The sequence below is a fragment of the Zootoca vivipara genome, chromosome 10 (genome assembly GCF_965207765.1).
Source record: "Zootoca vivipara chromosome 10, rZooViv2.hap1.1, whole genome shotgun sequence".
Classification (NCBI taxonomy): Eukaryota; Metazoa; Chordata; class Lepidosauria; order Squamata; family Lacertidae; genus Zootoca; species Zootoca vivipara.
Genome location: NC_142593.1, coordinates 25,992,136 through 26,007,279, shown reverse-complemented (window position 1 = coordinate 26,007,279; position 15,144 = coordinate 25,992,136). Strand labels below are relative to the sequence as shown.

The window sequence follows — 15,144 nt, the reverse complement described above, 5'->3', positions numbered from 1 at the left end:
GAAGGATAGCAGCTATGCATCCAAGCATTTTGGAAAGTCCAGACAGACATCTAGAGAAATAATTTGTTTTAAATGCAATGGGAAAAACCACATAGCAAGGAACTGCAAGAGTCAAAATGGGGATAAAGTTGAATCCCACCCCTCAAAACCACAAGGTGTTAAGAAGGGGAGTCATGAGCAAACCATGTTGATGCAGGAGAGGAGTTTAGCTGTCCAGGATTGTGAAAATAAGCGCAATAAGTGGATTCTTGACAGTGGAGCGAGTTCTCATTTCTGTTATGAAAAGGAGTATTTTAATGAGATTAATGGGGATGAAACCTCTGAAATTGAGATTGCTGATGGCAACATTGTAAAGGCAATTGGTTCAGGAACTGTGAATTTGAAATTCAACGTAGATCATGAAACAATTAATACTAAGATAACTGAAGTTAAGTTTGCACCAAAGCTTAATTGCAACTTACTCAGCGTGTCCAGTTTGGACAGGAAAGGTTTTAAAATTACATTTGAAAAAGGACAATGTATTGTGACTAAGCATGATGAAGTTTATGTTCAAGGCACACTAAAGGATGGTGTATATGAGCTTAATGTTTCAGAGAACCAGCAGAACCAGTCTGCAAAGGTGGCGCAACCAAGTCAAAAGGACGAAGGAAGTCTGGAACTCTGGCACAAGAGACTTGGACACAGAGACACCAACGTTATTCTGGAACTACAGAAAGGTGATCTTGTGAGAGGTCTGCAGGTAAAGCAAAGCAACACAAATACACCAACATCAAAATGTATAACTTGTGTTAGTGAGAAAGCAACTAAACCTTCTTTCCCACGTTGTGCAGAGAAGAGAAGCACTAAAGTATTGGACATTGTCCATACAGATCTATGTGGACCAATGAATGTGTCTTCTCTAGGAGGTAATAAATATATTTTGATATTTTTGGACGATTTCTCGAGATTCTGCGTAGCCTACTTTATCAAGGAGAAGAGTGAGACAGTGGAATTGTTCAGGGACTATCTTAACATGGTCAAGAACAAGTTCCAGCGAGCCCCTTCCATTTTAATGTCCGATAATGGTGGGGAATTTTGTTCACATGAGATGCAGGCCGTCATGGCTAGAGAAGGCATATCACACGTGACCACAGTTGCCTACACACCCCAACAAAACTCAATTGCAGAGAGGAAATTTAGATCCATTTTGGAAATGACAAGGTGCATGCTAAAGGAAGCTAACTTGTCACACAGGCTGTGGGGTGAAGCGGCTCGTTGCTCAGTCTATCTTCAGAACAGACTGCCCACAAAAGGCGCAGAGCGCACACCATTTGAACTTTGGCATGGAAAAGCCCCAAATTTGTCACATATACGTGTATTTGGAAGTTTGTGCTACTATCATGTGCCCAAGGAGCACAGACACAAACTTGATTCCAGAGCGAAGGCAGGGATCCTAGTTGGGTACGCTTCTGGAGGAAAAGGATATAGAGTCTTGGATCCGCAAACTGGCAAGACAAGTTCGCAGCATGTAATTTACTTCGATGAGCAAGGCAAAGTTGATACAAAGGACACTGCCATTGATTGTTCCAAGGAGCCACAGGATGAGGAATTTGTGATTTTTCCTTTTGAACCAATACAAAGTACTAATCCAACTTCTAGTGTCGTAGCACCCCCTATAGGTGACACCCGAGAAGACGTGGAGGTCCAGGCCCCTGGCAGCACCAGAGACGAAGATGATGACGAGCAGCTGTATGGGGATATGCCACTGCTGGAGGAGGATGAGGAAGCTGATGCGGTCGAAAGACCAGAGGTCAGACGCTCATCCAGAACCAACAGAGGTGTTCCACCATTACGGCTGTCCTACCTTACAAGGTCGGCGTCTCCACAGGAACCTTCCAAATGGGAAGAGATAGAGAGGATGCCACCAGATGAAGCCAGTCTCTGGAGGAAAGCTGCTCAGGAGGAGATAGATGCACTTCATCGGAACAGGACCTGGACACTCACAGAACTACCTCCTGGTAAGGAAGCAATTGGAAGTAAATGGGTGTTCAAGGTTAAAAAGGGTTCAGAAGGGGAGGTGCAACGCTACAAAGCTAGGCTTGTGGCACAAGGTTTTTCCCAGAAGTATGGAGAGGATTACGATCAAGTGTTTGCACCGACAGTTCGATACAGCAGTGTCAGACTACTTTTAAGTATTGCAGCATCTAAGCAAATGTCAGTTTACCATATTGACATTGCGACAGCCTTTCTTCACGGCGAAATTTCTGAGCAGATTTATATGAAGCAGCCCAAAGGTTTCATTAAACCAAATGAGGCACATCTAGTGTGCAAGCTGCAGAAAGGACTTTATGGTTTGAAGCAAGCAGCGAGGGCTTGGAACCAGAAACTCCATGAGATGCTGGTGCAGCTTGGGTACAAGCAAGGGACTGCTGATAAGTGCTTGTACACCAAACAAAGGAATGGACAGTTTTCGTACATTTTAGCCTTTGTTGACGACCTTTTAATTTCTACGTCAAATGAGAAAGACTATAAAGACATAGTCAAACACCTCAACAGGGAAGTAGAGGTCAAGGAACTTGGAAAAGTGAAATACTACTTGGGAATTCAAGTTGAGAGAGAAGAGGATGGATCGTTCTTACTCAGCCAAAGGCAAAAGATAACTGAACTGATTGAAAGCATGCAGATGCAGGACGCACACCCAGTTGCGACACCGATGGCCACAGACTTCTTGAAGAATCAACAAGGTTCGAAGTTGCTGCCAAACAACACGCAATACAGGTCAGCGGTCGGCAAACTTTTGTATTTGGTTACCACATGCAGACCTGACCTGGCAAGTGCAGTGGGGATCCTAAGTAGGAAAGTAAGTTGTCCCACTGAGCATGATTGGGCTGGAGTTAAGAGGGTTGTTCGTTATCTAAAGGGAACCATGGACTGTAAATTAAAACTGCCAGCTGTCAGAGACCCTAAACTGCTTGGGTACACTGATGCGGATTGGGCTGGGGACAATAAGGATTATAAATCCACAAGTGGCTATGTTTTTATGTATGGGGACGGAGCTATTGCATGGGGCAGCTATAAACAGAAATGTGTAGCTTTATCGTCCACAGAATCTGAGTACATTGCGGCTTCGGAAGCTTGCAGAGAGATCCCCTGGCTGGATCAGCTCCTGAAGGACTTTGGCGTGCCAAGAACGGGACCTGTCAGCTTGATGGAGGACAATCAGAGCAGTATGAAGCTGACACAAAGTGAAAAGTTCCTTGCACGCACCAAACACATTGGGGTCAGGTACCACTACATACGCCAGGTGATCGAGGATAGACTTGTTGAAATGTGTTACTGCAACACTGACCAGATGACTGCAGATGTCCTAACAAAGCCCCTGCCAAGAGAGAAGTTCCAGGATCTTCGTGGCAAGCTGGGACTCTTGGGTGGTTGATTAAAGTTATTTATGTATGTTTTTGTGTATGTTGTGAATTGCCTGAGAAGGGGTTTGTGGGATGCAAAGGGTTAAGTGCAGTCAAGTCACAACAATCCCTAGATAGTCCACTTGGAGGACTGAGGAGGAGGATATGACTAAGCGTAGTTTCCTCTTCCTTCACATGCAAATGAGTTGAGGAAGTGGCAGATAAATCCTGAAGGAAACAGCCATTTTCCCTCTCTTGGACCAGACCTCTTGGACTACACACATCTTAGTGAGTCTCTCCCTCAAGGCCTCCAGCCTAGAGAGAGAGATGAGATGGAGTCTCACTTCTTATAAGTGAACTTCACAATGTATATATTACCTTTTAACTAAGCAAGTCTACCTCTTGAGTGTGCTGTACCTCGAGATGCTTGTAAGTAAACATCTTTTATACTTTTAAGAGCATTGTGTTGTGTCTTTTCTTTTAAGAGGGAAAAAGGGGAAATACCAGGAAAATACACTTTATTTTAGTGGCTTAAATCAAGCCTGCGCAAACGTTCTTCTGCTGTGTATTTTGCAAAAGGGGAATGTTTTACTCTGCTAAAGTTTTGTGCTTGCTAGCGCAAGCGGGGATAGGATATATTAAACAATATCTCCTCATCCACATTCCTGAACATTCCCACATAGGGTTATTGCGGCCCAGAGTTGCGTATTTTGTGTATTTTTGAAGGATTGATTTGGATTGTGATTTTGAACTCTGTAGGATTTTTCCAGTTAGGATTTCCTGGTTGAGCACATGGTCTCTTTGTTCTGCAGTGTGCTTGGGGGATTAACTACCCCTCCCCTCCCTCAGAGTTTACAGCACTGAGAAAGCTCAGAGGTAGTGAAGATATTTTTGAGATTTTGAATTTGATTTTTGAAAGATTTTTGAATTTTGGAAATTTTTGAAGTTTTAAGATGGCAAGCTCCAGTTTTGATAGTGAGGCAAGACCAAGTTTTATGCTGCTGGATGACAATAATTTTGTGCAGTGGAAGCAGCGCGTTTTAGTTTATCTTGCTGCTAGGCGTGTTCTGCAGGCCATTAAGGAAGAAAAGCCTACAGGAACCGATGCAGAAGCTTTAGCTAAGATAGAAGCTTGGAGTATTAAAAATGATGAAGCCAAGCACATAATTTTGAGCAGTTTGAGGAATGAGCATCTATCAATGATAAATTTTGAAGATGATGCATCTAAGATCCTAGAGGACATTGAACGCATTTATGCACAATCTACAGAGAGTTCCTATAGATACTTGTTGGATAAGTTACTCAAGTTGAAGATGAATTCTAGAGAAGAGTTTACAGAGCATTTTAAGAATTTTTCTGAGATTGTTCAAAGAATTGCCCTTACTCCCAGAGCCTTTGATGATGTGACTAAAGTAACGTTTATGCTTGCATCATTGGGACCTACGTTTGCTCCATTTAAAAGTATAATGGATCACACAAAGGATTTAACTTTTAATGAGCTTATCAACCATTTAAGAGAGGAATGCAGAGATAGCCTTGATTCTCAAGAAAGGAATCCAAGGAGGAAGGATAGCAGCTATGCATCCAAGCATTTTGGAAAGTCCAGACAGACATCTAGAGAAATAATTTGTTTTAAATGCAATGGGAAAAACCACATAGCAAGGAACTGCAAGAGTCAAAATGGGGATAAAGTTGAATCCCACCCCTCAAAACCACAAGGTGTTAAGAAGGGGAGTCATGAGCAAACCATGTTGATGCAGGAGAGGAGTTTAGCTGTCCAGGATTGTGAAAATAAGCGCAATAAGTGGATTCTTGACAGTGGAGCGAGTTCTCATTTCTGTTATGAAAAGGAGTATTTTAATGAGATTAATGGGGATGAAACCTCTGAAATTGAGATTGCTGATGGCAACATTGTAAAGGCAATTGGTTCAGGAACTGTGAATTTGAAATTCAACGTAGATCATGAAACAATTAATACTAAGATAACTGAAGTTAAGTTTGCACCAAAGCTTAATTGCAACTTACTCAGCGTGTCCAGTTTGGACAGGAAAGGTTTTAAAATTACATTTGAAAAAGGACAATGTATTGTGACTAAGCATGATGAAGTTTATGTTCAAGGCACACTAAAGGATGGTGTATATGAGCTTAATGTTTCAGAGAACCAGCAGAACCAGTCTGCAAAGGTGGCGCAACCAAGTCAAAAGGACGAAGGAAGTCTGGAACTCTGGCACAAGAGACTTGGACACAGAGACACCAACGTTATTCTGGAACTACAGAAAGGTGATCTTGTGAGAGGTCTGCAGGTAAAGCAAAGCAACACAAATACACCAACATCAAAATGTATAACTTGTGTTAGTGAGAAAGCAACTAAACCTTCTTTCCCACGTTGTGCAGAGAAGAGAAGCACTAAAGTATTGGACATTGTCCATACAGATCTATGTGGACCAATGAATGTGTCTTCTCTAGGAGGTAATAAATATATTTTGATATTTTTGGACGATTTCTCGAGATTCTGCGTAGCCTACTTTATCAAGGAGAAGAGTGAGACAGTGGAATTGTTCAGGGACTATCTTAACATGGTCAAGAACAAGTTCCAGCGAGCCCCTTCCATTTTAATGTCCGATAATGGTGGGGAATTTTGTTCACATGAGATGCAGGCCGTCATGGCTAGAGAAGGCATATCACACGTGACCACAGTTGCCTACACACCCCAACAAAACTCAATTGCAGAGAGGAAATTTAGATCCATTTTGGAAATGACAAGGTGCATGCTAAAGGAAGCTAACTTGTCACACAGGCTGTGGGGTGAAGCGGCTCGTTGCTCAGTCTATCTTCAGAACAGACTGCCCACAAAAGGCGCAGAGCGCACACCATTTGAACTTTGGCATGGAAAAGCCCCAAATTTGTCACATATACGTGTATTTGGAAGTTTGTGCTACTATCATGTGCCCAAGGAGCACAGACACAAACTTGATTCCAGAGCGAAGGCAGGGATCCTAGTTGGGTACGCTTCTGGAGGAAAAGGATATAGAGTCTTGGATCCGCAAACTGGCAAGACAAGTTCGCAGCATGTAATTTACTTCGATGAGCAAGGCAAAGTTGATACAAAGGACACTGCCATTGATTGTTCCAAGGAGCCACAGGATGAGGAATTTGTGATTTTTCCTTTTGAACCAATACAAAGTACTAATCCAACTTCTAGTGTCGTAGCACCCCCTATAGGTGACACCCGAGAAGACGTGGAGGTCCAGGCCCCTGGCAGCACCAGAGACGAAGATGATGACGAGCAGCTGTATGGGGATATGCCACTGCTGGAGGAGGATGAGGAAGCTGATGCGGTCGAAAGACCAGAGGTCAGACGCTCATCCAGAACCAACAGAGGTGTTCCACCATTACGGCTGTCCTACCTTACAAGGTCGGCGTCTCCACAGGAACCTTCCAAATGGGAAGAGATAGAGAGGATGCCACCAGATGAAGCCAGTCTCTGGAGGAAAGCTGCTCAGGAGGAGATAGATGCACTTCATCGGAACAGGACCTGGACACTCACAGAACTACCTCCTGGTAAGGAAGCAATTGGAAGTAAATGGGTGTTCAAGGTTAAAAAGGGTTCAGAAGGGGAGGTGCAACGCTACAAAGCTAGGCTTGTGGCACAAGGTTTTTCCCAGAAGTATGGAGAGGATTACGATCAAGTGTTTGCACCGACAGTTCGATACAGCAGTGTCAGACTACTTTTAAGTATTGCAGCATCTAAGCAAATGTCAGTTTACCATATTGACATTGCGACAGCCTTTCTTCACGGCGAAATTTCTGAGCAGATTTATATGAAGCAGCCCAAAGGTTTCATTAAACCAAATGAGGCACATCTAGTGTGCAAGCTGCAGAAAGGACTTTATGGTTTGAAGCAAGCAGCGAGGGCTTGGAACCAGAAACTCCATGAGATGCTGGTGCAGCTTGGGTACAAGCAAGGGACTGCTGATAAGTGCTTGTACACCAAACAAAGGAATGGACAGTTTTCGTACATTTTAGCCTTTGTTGACGACCTTTTAATTTCTACGTCAAATGAGAAAGACTATAAAGACATAGTCAAACACCTCAACAGGGAAGTAGAGGTCAAGGAACTTGGAAAAGTGAAATACTACTTGGGAATTCAAGTTGAGAGAGAAGAGGATGGATCGTTCTTACTCAGCCAAAGGCAAAAGATAACTGAACTGATTGAAAGCATGCAGATGCAGGACGCACACCCAGTTGCGACACCGATGGCCACAGACTTCTTGAAGAATCAACAAGGTTCGAAGTTGCTGCCAAACAACACGCAATACAGGTCAGCGGTCGGCAAACTTTTGTATTTGGTTACCACATGCAGACCTGACCTGGCAAGTGCAGTGGGGATCCTAAGTAGGAAAGTAAGTTGTCCCACTGAGCATGATTGGGCTGGAGTTAAGAGGGTTGTTCGTTATCTAAAGGGAACCATGGACTGTAAATTAAAACTGCCAGCTGTCAGAGACCCTAAACTGCTTGGGTACACTGATGCGGATTGGGCTGGGGACAATAAGGATTATAAATCCACAAGTGGCTATGTTTTTATGTATGGGGACGGAGCTATTGCATGGGGCAGCTATAAACAGAAATGTGTAGCTTTATCGTCCACAGAATCTGAGTACATTGCGGCTTCGGAAGCTTGCAGAGAGATCCCCTGGCTGGATCAGCTCCTGAAGGACTTTGGCGTGCCAAGAACGGGACCTGTCAGCTTGATGGAGGACAATCAGAGCAGTATGAAGCTGACACAAAGTGAAAAGTTCCTTGCACGCACCAAACACATTGGGGTCAGGTACCACTACATACGCCAGGTGATCGAGGATAGACTTGTTGAAATGTGTTACTGCAACACTGACCAGATGACTGCAGATGTCCTAACAAAGCCCCTGCCAAGAGAGAAGTTCCAGGATCTTCGTGGCAAGCTGGGACTCTTGGGTGGTTGATTAAAGTTATTTATGTATGTTTTTGTGTATGTTGTGAATTGCCTGAGAAGGGGTTTGTGGGATGCAAAGGGTTAAGTGCAGTCAAGTCACAACAATCCCTAGATAGTCCACTTGGAGGACTGAGGAGGAGGATATGACTAAGCGTAGTTTCCTCTTCCTTCACATGCAAATGAGTTGAGGAAGTGGCAGATAAATCCTGAAGGAAACAGCCATTTTCCCTCTCTTGGACCAGACCTCTTGGACTACACACATCTTAGTGAGTCTCTCCCTCAAGGCCTCCAGCCTAGAGAGAGAGATGAGATGGAGTCTCACTTCTTATAAGTGAACTTCACAATGTATATATTACCTTTTAACTAAGCAAGTCTACCTCTTGAGTGTGCTGTACCTCGAGATGCTTGTAAGTAAACATCTTTTATACTTTTAAGAGCATTGTGTTGTGTCTTTTCTTTTAAGAGGGAAAAAGGGGAAATACCAGGAAAATACACTTTATTTTAGTGGCTTAAATCAAGCCTGCGCAAACGTTCTTCTGCTGTGTATTTTGCAAAAGGGGAATGTTTTACTCTGCTAAAGTTTTGTGCTTGCTAGCGCAAGCGGGGATAGGATATATTAAACAATATCTCCTCATCCACATTCCTGAACATTCCCACAATAAGAGAACAAGAAGAACACAGGTTTAAAGAAGACTGGAAAATGTTCACTGAATATATGGGTGAAAATCTAAAACACATTTAAAAACGCTGGTAGCATTAAGATAAATTCAGGAGTGTAAATCAGTTTTGATGGATGTAACAATGGATTACTGAATGGTTTAGTTTAATTCATGCAAAATATGCAGGGATGTGTGGTGTGCAAAATGAGCCATGGAAAGAGAAGAAGGGAAGTCATTGATTTAAGGTTGTCTAAATGAATATATTGAACTGTAAATTAGAAAATTATATATATATATATATATATATATATATATATATATATATATATATATATATATATATAGACACACACACACAACAGGATGCAGGCCCCTCTAGCCCAGCATCCTGTTCCCACCGTGGCTCCTAGATACCTGTGGGAAACCCAGAAGCAGGACATGAGTAAAAGCGCCCTCCCCTTCTGCGGTTTGCAGCAGCTGGTACTCAGAAGCATTGCTGACTCCAGCTGTGGAGGCAGAGCACAGCCACCTCATGATGTATTCCACTCTGTCTTCCTCACTTTTCTCTTATCCAATGGCCTTGCTATGGATGGATTTCATTAGACAGCACTTCTTGGATTCCCCACAGCTCATTTCATCATTTCCCATTCTTTCTCCGTAACATTGATTTCCCCCAGTATATTGCCGTCTCGCTCATCTTTGAGATATTAGAGCAAATGATATATGGAATCACTGTCGGCCTGAATGCAACATGTTCAGTGCCCTCCACTTCTCATTACCAAGTGATCATCGCCGAAATGATAATTGGTAGAAATGTCTAAGGTAGTGTTGTTTGCATTGCTATGCTGAAATAGTCTGCTTCTGCAATGCCACAGTGATCTTGTGCAGCAGCCATACAAATTCTGGCTTGCTTAGAATCCTCATTTTTCCTACTTTGTGTTCTGGCAGTTGGAACTCATGTTACATGCTATGCAGAGTGGGGGAAAGATTTTTGAGAGGACATTTACTTGACCAGAAAAGCAGGCTAAATCTTGGAGCTTATTCAAATAAGGTCTTTCAGAAGTCAGGACAGGGAGTGGGTTTTATTTTCAGCATGGATGGAGATCTAATTCCCTTCGCTAAGGTGGCACCAGAAACATAACTCTTATTTGTTGGGTTGTAATGGCCTGGCATGCATGGTTCTGTTTTAAAATTCCTGGCACATTGGCCGCAACAGTAGCAGGTCATAGACTCCAGCCATTTAACTGCAATTATGAGCAAATGTTAGGAATCATGTGGAAATCTAGATGGAGGAGAGGTAATCACTGCATGCCTAGAAACTACCCAGCTAGTGGCATAATACAGGAAGTGTTAAAACAGAGATAAGTGCTTGAGTGATTCCGCCTTCTGTTAAGCACTAAATGAGACTGGTTTCAGTTCTGCTCAGCAACAATTCTTACCGCCTTTTTAATTGGGACAGGAAATGTGAGCTCCTAGAGCTACAACTGTTGCCTGATTCAGGCAGTATGAACACAGGTTGGTTGCCACTGAAATCACTTCTGGGGCTCCAGGTAGCCACTGTGATGTTCAGCTCAGCTCCCTCATATAAGCCTGCCAGCGGTTAGTAAATAGCCATGCTAGGGCCACTGCCCCCAGTGGATCTGGCAAACATTTGCCAGAGCCAGTTATAGGTGTTGCGGCTGTGTCGTGGAGCTCCTACCATGTGGAAGTGGTTTACTGCTGATGGCAGCCACAACCACATTTACAGCACTAGAACCTGGGCCATATAACATGTCATCCTTGTTAGCTTCATCTCAAACCAACATTACCGCCTCCCATTTAATGCAGCAGCAATCTAAGTACTACACATCTTCATTAGAGTGCTTGCAAATGTCCGCCACTACTTGAATTCCAAATGCATTGCAAACAGCAACTCCCATGTATTATCCATGTTTAGATCTTTGGGAAATTTAGCAAGGCGGAAATATTTAAAATAAACAAATCAAAATTTCTAAAACGAGATCTGCCAAAGCGGTTCTTGACAGGCTTGGAGCGACACCCTCTGAGCTAGAAAGCCTGCCTTCCAAATCCAGATATATATGTGGCAAAAGAAAGGCAGAGTTTTCTTTATTATTACTTGACAAGCTCCAGGGATGAGCTATTGCTTTGGAATCAGTGTCTCTTGCTGACTCAAGTTAAGTTCTGAAAGGAGGGGCGTATCGAAGTGCCTATGAATCAGTTGATCTTGTATATAGGAAACCTGGCCATGAGATGTGTATATCTACAAAAATTCACAGTGGCTTATTCTCGGGTAGAGAGAACCCTCTGAAAAACAAGGGGGGCATTTAACTTCCGGTCAGTTGCAATCTCTTTGCAACAGCTCACTGCCCTAGATTGTGCCAAAGTAGCTGACTCGGTTGGGGTACAAAAGCTCATCGCATGGTCTCTGGACCTGGACTCAAGGGCAAAACTAGGCTTTATTTCACCCAGATCAAAGACCCAGTTTGGCACCCCCCCACACACATTTGCGTACATACACACACACACACACACACACACACACACAGGCTGGGAGCCTCAATGGCGCTCCTCTGGAGCAGCGTTTCTCAACCACTGTTCCGCGGCACACTAGTGTGCCGCGAGACGCTGGCTGGTGTGCCGCGGCGTGCAGCGACGAGAAGGGCGATTTGCATTGTCACGTGCCTACCGGCCGCCAATATTGAACTGACCCGCTGGAAAGCAATATTTCTCCTCCTCTTTCCCAAAGCTCAGTGCAAACGAGCCTGGCGGCCACCAATACACAACACTGACCCGCCGGAAAGCAATATTTGGCAAGTGTTTCTTACAGTCATAATTATAATATAGGGTGGCACAGAGTTAAATTTTTTAACTTTTTTAATGGTGGTGTGCCTTGTGATTTTTTTCACGGAACAAGTGTGCCGTGGCCCAAAAAAGGTTGAGAAACACTGCTCTGGAGGTTTCACCCTGGACAAAAATCCTGACTAGCCCCGCACCCCCCACCCCCAGCTACATTGCCCCTCATTGCTCATCTCTACATGACACTGTATTCCTGGGTGCCTCTCTTCTGCTTCATTGGGTGGTCTGAGTCGTTGCCAATGCAATATTGTCAACACCCACTGCTGTGTAACAGGCTGGGGTAGGCTTGTGCCGCTGGCACAGGATACAGCAGTGAATCAGATCCTATGCACTTCTATTTGCCAGCACAGCAGTTCGTCAGCACCACCTTTATGGGGGCGCGGGGAGTTAAATTTGCTTCCAGAAGTGACAACGGAGCTTCTTTCAAGCATAAGAGGTAAATGAGGATAATAAAAGAGAAAGCAGATGTTAGACTTTGATCTCCACCCTCTCCATGCTCTGCATCACTGGACTAGCACACAGACATATTAGGCTGTTTCTTTAGAAACCAGATCAGAGGGTTTTGGTTTCTGCACTACTGGAATCAACTGCTGGGGTACAGGATACAGGTAGGAAACTCTACAATTAGATAACGGGGCAAGGTTGCTATTACGTAAATGAAGTTACTCATCCCTGACAACAGTGACGTCATGGCATGACAAACTTGGGGGGAGGAGGTGGGCTGGAGGGAAGGGAAGGGAAGGGAGAGGAGATTGTGGAAAACACCTGGCGCTATTAACTTTTAGGATACAGTGTAGGATTGCTCAATCCACATGGCACCTTCACCAAACCACGGAGGCACAAAAATCTCCCTAAGAGCAGAGGGTTTGGGGAGAGAAACGGCAAGTGGTTTCATTGCTCTGGGCTGGTAGAACTTTATCAAAGGAGGGGGGCGGGAGGAACGATAGAGCTCATTCTTTGTCTGAAAGCTCGGTCCGCGGAATGACGGCTTCCTCCTGCATAAACCCAGATGTCTGTGGTTACTCAGAAGGATGGGGGAAGTACTCTGTCCACGCATTCTCCTTCTGCATACTGCTTCACCCATCCCCGGGGAATTATCAATTCTCTCGATTGTTGCTTCGTATAATCCTGGCAACTGAAACCGATCCTGAGGTTGGAAGCCCAGCTAAAGGCATTCCACGGTCCACCTTCAGCAACGGCACTTGGGGAGCTGTAGGGGTTAATGCAAAGCAAGGAAGGTCTCCTTGCGGGGGCTTCCGAGGAGGAAGCATCCCTCGGTTCCCCCGAGTTGTAATTCCCAGCACCTGCTGACGATTCCACTCCGTTTGGTATTGTCCCCGAGAAAGCCACCTCTCGCAGAACTCAAGGGAGTGTGCTATCCCTAAAGTCATTTCCTCAACTCTGTTTAAATATTATTATTATTATCATTATTATTCGGTGGTGTGCGTAGAAAAGCAAAGAATCCTGTGGCAGGAGAGAAAGCTTGGGAACTCTGAGGACTTTCCCCGGAGACTGTGCTTGCCATATGGAGGGAAGATTCGCCATCCTGAGCTAGGAAACCCACCTACCACTCCCTAATAATAATAATAATAATAATAATAATATCATGAGAAGTCCTTGCTTAAGGGAGTCAGTGTCTGGAAAGGAGCACGTGACGTGTGTAGCTCTCTGTCTCAGCAACAGAGCCATTAGCGCACAGCCACTATCTCGAGCTGCTAGTCAATGGCATCGCTAGTCAATGGCATCGCTTGTCAATTACGCGCGCCGCCCGGTTCCTATTCGGGAAAGCGGGAGAAACAAACTTGCCTGCTTTGCGCAATGGGGTGGGAGAGGGGTGGAGTGGGGAGGGAAGCGGGGAGCCTTACCTGCCCCAGAAGTTCATACTCCAGCTCGTCGGCGATGGCCTGGGCTGCAGCCGGACCTCCCGGGATCTCGGCTGCCCACTCGTTGACGAACTGCCTCTCCGCCTGGGCCAGCAGGACGGCTGCGCTCCAGGCAGCGAGCAAAGCTACGGCCGCGCTGCGCCCTGCCCAGCCTCGCCTCTCCATGGCAGCCGGCGAGGAAGAAGGAGGACGGAGCGCTTTGGAGAGAACGAGGAGAATCGATCAAGGAATCGAGCCAGGAAGCTGGAGAAGTCAGGATTCGTGGTTCAAAAAAAGGAGGAAGAGTGGAAAACTCCTTCCCCTCTCTGGTTGCTATGCGATCAGGAGAGAGGCTGGTGGGGGGTGGGGTGGAGAAGGAGCTGGCTGTTCTCAGGAAAGTGCCTGGCTGCGATCACAGGTCGTCCGTTTCTGCCCGGCTCATGCTTGAGCAGGACTCCAACCCGCCACAGCCAGAATGGAAATGAGGGCTTGACACGTCAAAACGACGAAAGCGATCCCTGACGTCAGATCTCCCGGGCTCGGATCGAAATGGTTGTTCCCAAGGGAGAGGAGGAGCTGGAGGCGTTTGCTAATACAGTATAGGGGGTGGACTGCAGGATATTATTATTATTATTATTATTATTATTATTATTATTATTATTATTTTATTATTATTATTATTATTATGAGTAACACACACACACGCAAGAGGAAGGGGAAATTCTCCAGCGTCTGTACCAGGAGCTGTCCATGGTGCGAAGGCTCCGGCAATCCATCTCACTGTCCGTCTCTTTCGCCTCTCTAAATGCCTTGACAACCCACCGCCGGCTTCCCTACAGATAAGCAAAGCTCTTTCTGTAACATGAAGGTTGCCCGCAAACGCATGGGCACTTCGATCAACATATTGTTCCTGTTGCTTTCCTGATGCGGTGCCTTCGGTCACTGTCTTTCTGAAGCTCTGTGGTTCACACTGCCAAAAGAATCGATAAAGATCTTGGGGGTAGGTGGGAGAGAGGTTTTAGCTGATAGGCTGCTTGCTTGTAAACAGATTTCAAAGAGGTGGCAGTGTGTGTGCAGTTGGGGATCATTTCCCTATCTAAAGTTGGGAGGAGGGTTCTGCCCTGTCAACCTATTGTAACCCCACATGCAGGTCTTTTGGGGCAACTCACAGCTCCTGTTGGGAAGATGATTTATTAGGGTTTCATGCCTCGCCTATGCCAAATGTACAAAATGCACAAAATCACAAGCCCAGCACTTCGAAACCACAAGATTTGTCAGGGAAGGGGGTTTCCAGTTCTATACAGGGTGAAAGGAGTTCTCCACAAAGTGAGAATGGAGGTTATACATCCAGGTACATTGCAAATTGCATGCAGTGGGAAGAAGGAAGAGAATGTGGTAGAACAAACATGGATCTG

At 45.0% G+C, this 15,144-nt stretch overlaps 1 protein-coding gene across 2 annotated transcripts in view; it reads right to left on the bottom strand.

Moving 5' to 3' along the window:
- The window catches only part of PCSK1 (proprotein convertase subtilisin/kexin type 1), a 43,397-nt gene extending 29,185 nt beyond the window's left edge, over positions 1-14,212 (bottom strand). The window contains exon 1 of one of the 2 annotated variants that reach the window (XM_035099803.3): positions 13,733-14,212. In XM_035099803.3, coding sequence (XP_034955694.3) covers positions 13,733-13,915 — 183 coding nt within the window. In that variant the 5' untranslated portion in view covers positions 13,916-14,212. The remainder of the gene's footprint in view (positions 1-13,732) is intronic. The other variant, XM_088652623.1, reaches the window with a different exon arrangement.
- Between the last annotated feature and the right edge of the window lie 932 nt (positions 14,213-15,144).